Source organism: Pteropus vampyrus, unplaced genomic scaffold (assembly GCF_000151845.1).
Source record: "Pteropus vampyrus isolate Shadow unplaced genomic scaffold, Pvam_2.0 Scaffold765, whole genome shotgun sequence".
NCBI classification, from domain to species: Eukaryota; Metazoa; Chordata; class Mammalia; order Chiroptera; family Pteropodidae; genus Pteropus; species Pteropus vampyrus.
The window spans coordinates 27,487-30,983 of record NW_011889546.1 but is presented as its reverse complement, the minus strand read 5'-3'; the positions used below and the strand labels follow the sequence as shown (position 1 = coordinate 30,983).

Here is a 3,497-nt window from a genome sequence, read left to right as displayed (position 1 = left end):
GCTGAGAAACAGAAATTTCCATGAAGGTGTCCCTCCCCTCCTCAAATTTAGCTTCACCCCAAGTAGTCCTACATCTCCGAACTGATATTATTCCTAAGTAGGATCCAAATAACCACTGGCCTTCCCTGCAATTGAATGACCATGTTCCTTGAATATGAGGCTAAGCTGGCCACTAGCAGGTCTATTTCTCTTTCTGCAGCTGAAGAAGAATGAACTGTTTTTTCTGGGAGAACCACAGCTCTGTGTTTGAGTTGGTCCTTCTGGGTTTCTCCAGGGATTCAAAAGTTAATGTAATCCTCTTCAACATCTTTCTCTTCCCCTCCCTCTCTATATTTGCAGACAATGGGCTCATTGTCACCTTGCTGCACCTGGACTCCGACCTCCACGCACCCATGTACCTTTTCCTCAGAGTCCTCTACATGCTGGATATGAGTTATGTCACCACCACTGTGCCCAGAATTTGGTGCATCTAGCCTGCCAAAAAGAAACTATCTCCTACATTGGATGTGCGACCCAGATGTACAACTTTCTGGTGTTGTGCATCACTGAGGGCTGGCTGTTCTCTGTCATGGCCTATGATAGGTATTTAACTATCTGCCACGTACTTAAGTCCAAGGTTATCATGAGCCCATGGCTATATGGAGCTATGGTGATCTTTTGTGGGTTGTGGGGTGTCAGCTATTCTCTAGTCTACATTGTCTTCACAATGTGCCTGCCTTACTGTAGCCCCAGTGAGATCAATCACTTCTTCTGTGAGATTCCTGCTGTTCTAAATTTGGCCTGTGCAGACACGTTCCTCAATGACTGAATTGATTTCATTCTGGGATTCATCTTTCTCCTGGTACCCCTTTCCTTCATTCTGACCTCTTATATTTGCATATTTGCCACCATCTTAAGAATCCTTTCAACCCTGGGTCGACTCAAGGCTTTCGCCACCTGTGCCTCCCACATCACCGTGGTAACCATGTTCTGTGAACCTGCCATCTTTATGTACATGAACCCTGGGGCCGATGTCTCCCGAGAGCGGGACAAGAAACTGTCTCTGTTCTACAATGTCATCTCTGCCTTTCTCAACCCCTATAGCATCATCTATAGCGTCAGAAACAAAGATGTGAAGAGGGCTTTCCTCAAGTTAACAGGCTGGGAGAGGGTCTCTGAGTGAGGCCACGGGAGCACAGAAGGCCACAACCAGACCTAAAACTATATGTTCTGTAGTGTTTCCACCCCATTCCCTCCTATAACCTGATGGACAGGTAAAAATTATTGACTCCTATTTGGAGAGATGTGAAGGTGGGTACCTGTCTGGTACTTGTTGATGGCTTCTGCAGCTGGGCTATCCTCAAACATCAAGAGACACAACTGTACACAGAGTGCCAAGAAAGAACTTGTATTTGATTCAAACTATTAGGCCTCTTTCTGATTAATGTTAAGCCTCTTTAGCATCAGAATTGTTGAGTCTTCATTAACTAAGAGCACTCAATAAAAGTGATGGTTCAGACGGAGATGACACAGATTCAATGCAGCCAGATGTCAGTAAAGTGCTGTGAACTCAATAAGGAATTAATGATGATTGTGGTATTGGCGGCATTGTGATGATTATAACTTGTATGGGGAAGGATTTTATTTGACTTCACATTTCATAGCTGGTTGTAGGACATTTGCTGAACAAGCTTTGGAATGTAACAAGGAAGGGGGATTAGGAGAGATGCTGAGGTAATGGGAGAGAGAGCTGGCAGGAGCCATACAGAACGATCAGCAGGATGCACCAGGTCCCCAAGTCACAAGGGCAAAGGTAAGGGTAGTAGAAACATTATAAGAGTTGATCATGTATCCAGACTACATCAAGTTAGTAATACCATGGTAGGAGATGGAGGACAAAGGGAAGATTTGGGATATGCCTTATTTTTAGGAAACATAATTTCAGAGAGTAACCTCTATGAAGAAGAGATTACGCTCATTATGGAAGGAACATAAGACATAGATGGAAGCCCAATGGTTGAAAATTTTGGGTGGTAGCAACAAGAGATGGAATAGATAGAACAGAGTTGAAATCTCGGCCCCTTCATTTACTAATTGTGGGCTTAGGATATGACTCCCAAAGTACCCTGAACATGAGTTTTCTGAGCCTCAGTTTTTCTCTTTGGTAAAATGGAGATAATAATACTTACTTTGAAGGGTTAGAGAGACTGTAACTGTTTTTGTCCAATAAGGAGATAGAAATTACTCAATAAGTTAAACAGGGGAGATTTAATATAAAGAAATATTAACTATGATGAGAGTAACTATAAGACATAAGGAAACACTATGTGGTATCTGAGGGCCAAGGGATAGAAGTCAAGCTAGGACAGACCTGGGAGGGATTCAGAACTCATTGGAGGAATTGTGTTCCACGTGAAAGGCAGATGATTTCACTGGTTTGGCAAAGCCAGAGTTCCTCTGGAGTTGCGCAGTATAGGCCACCTTCTAGAGTGTAGGTAAGGGAGCTGGCAATTAGCAAACAGTGATGTGAACATACAGTTAGATGCTGGGTGCTAATGGGACAGAACGCCTCCATAGTGCATATGTTTGCAGATGGAATAACTTCTCATTCTGTGACCCTGTAGACTACAGGTGCTGTATGCATGCTGGTAGAGGCTTGATGCAAGTGCACAAGGTGGCTGCGAGTAGAACACATCAGGGCTTCTGGAGGGAATCAGGCAGTGTGGAGCTCAGATTTCCATGATGAGAGGGCACCGGACTGAGATTCCAAGGTCATTGTGCCTTCTGGGTTGCAAGCGGCTCTGGCCGGAAAATGCAGGGAACCTCATTCTTCCTGCAGTGTCCCTCCAGGCCTTCTAAGAAAGTTTAACATCATGCTTATTTTAAAAGAGAAATATTTCAGGGAATTTTGCTGTTTATTAGATAGTATAAATTGAAAGCTATATTTGGAACCGTGAGGTAATAAATGGTAACTGTTACAGTCCAGACTTTCGGCTAATCAGCTTCCATATGTGTCCCTCTATGTACATTCAAACTCCTTTACAAGAAACAAAACTCAATATTTTTACCTAACAATATACATCTCTCCTTATAAGTGAAGGAGATCATAGACTATATTAATTACTCCTCAAATTCAACCATAATCTCACTGAATAGTCTGTTACCTGAAAACAATATAATGTTAGCTACCAATACGTATTGAATATCTTTTAAATGGTGATAAGAAATAAGAGAATGATTATGTACAATAAACATATGTAAATTACAAGCATAGAATTCTCCAGTTCTTTCCTTAGTTCTTCTTATTCAACTTTGGCACCATAATCAGTGACTTCTCCAAACATCCTTAACCTGGAATTCTCCCTGAGAACACCACATCCCCTGCAGCTCTCTAAAAGAGTGATTCTTTATTCTCACTCTGGGACTGTGAGTCCCGGACTTTCTCAACCCCAATGACCTTTGCTCCCATCTGCTTCCCAGTCACCTCAAGTCACACGCACAGTGGAATCTGTCATCCC

At 42.7% G+C, this 3,497-nt stretch overlaps 1 protein-coding gene across 1 annotated transcript; it reads left to right on the top strand.

The window, feature by feature from the left end:
- The first annotated feature begins 209 nt into the window (after nt 1–209).
- Nucleotides 210–1,162, top strand: LOC111734092 (olfactory receptor 2A12-like). The gene is given in 2 exon segments (XM_023526257.1): nt 210–456; nt 459–1,162. Coding segments are annotated over 2 exon segments (951 nt in total).
- Nucleotides 1,163–3,497: the final 2,335 nt, after the last annotated feature.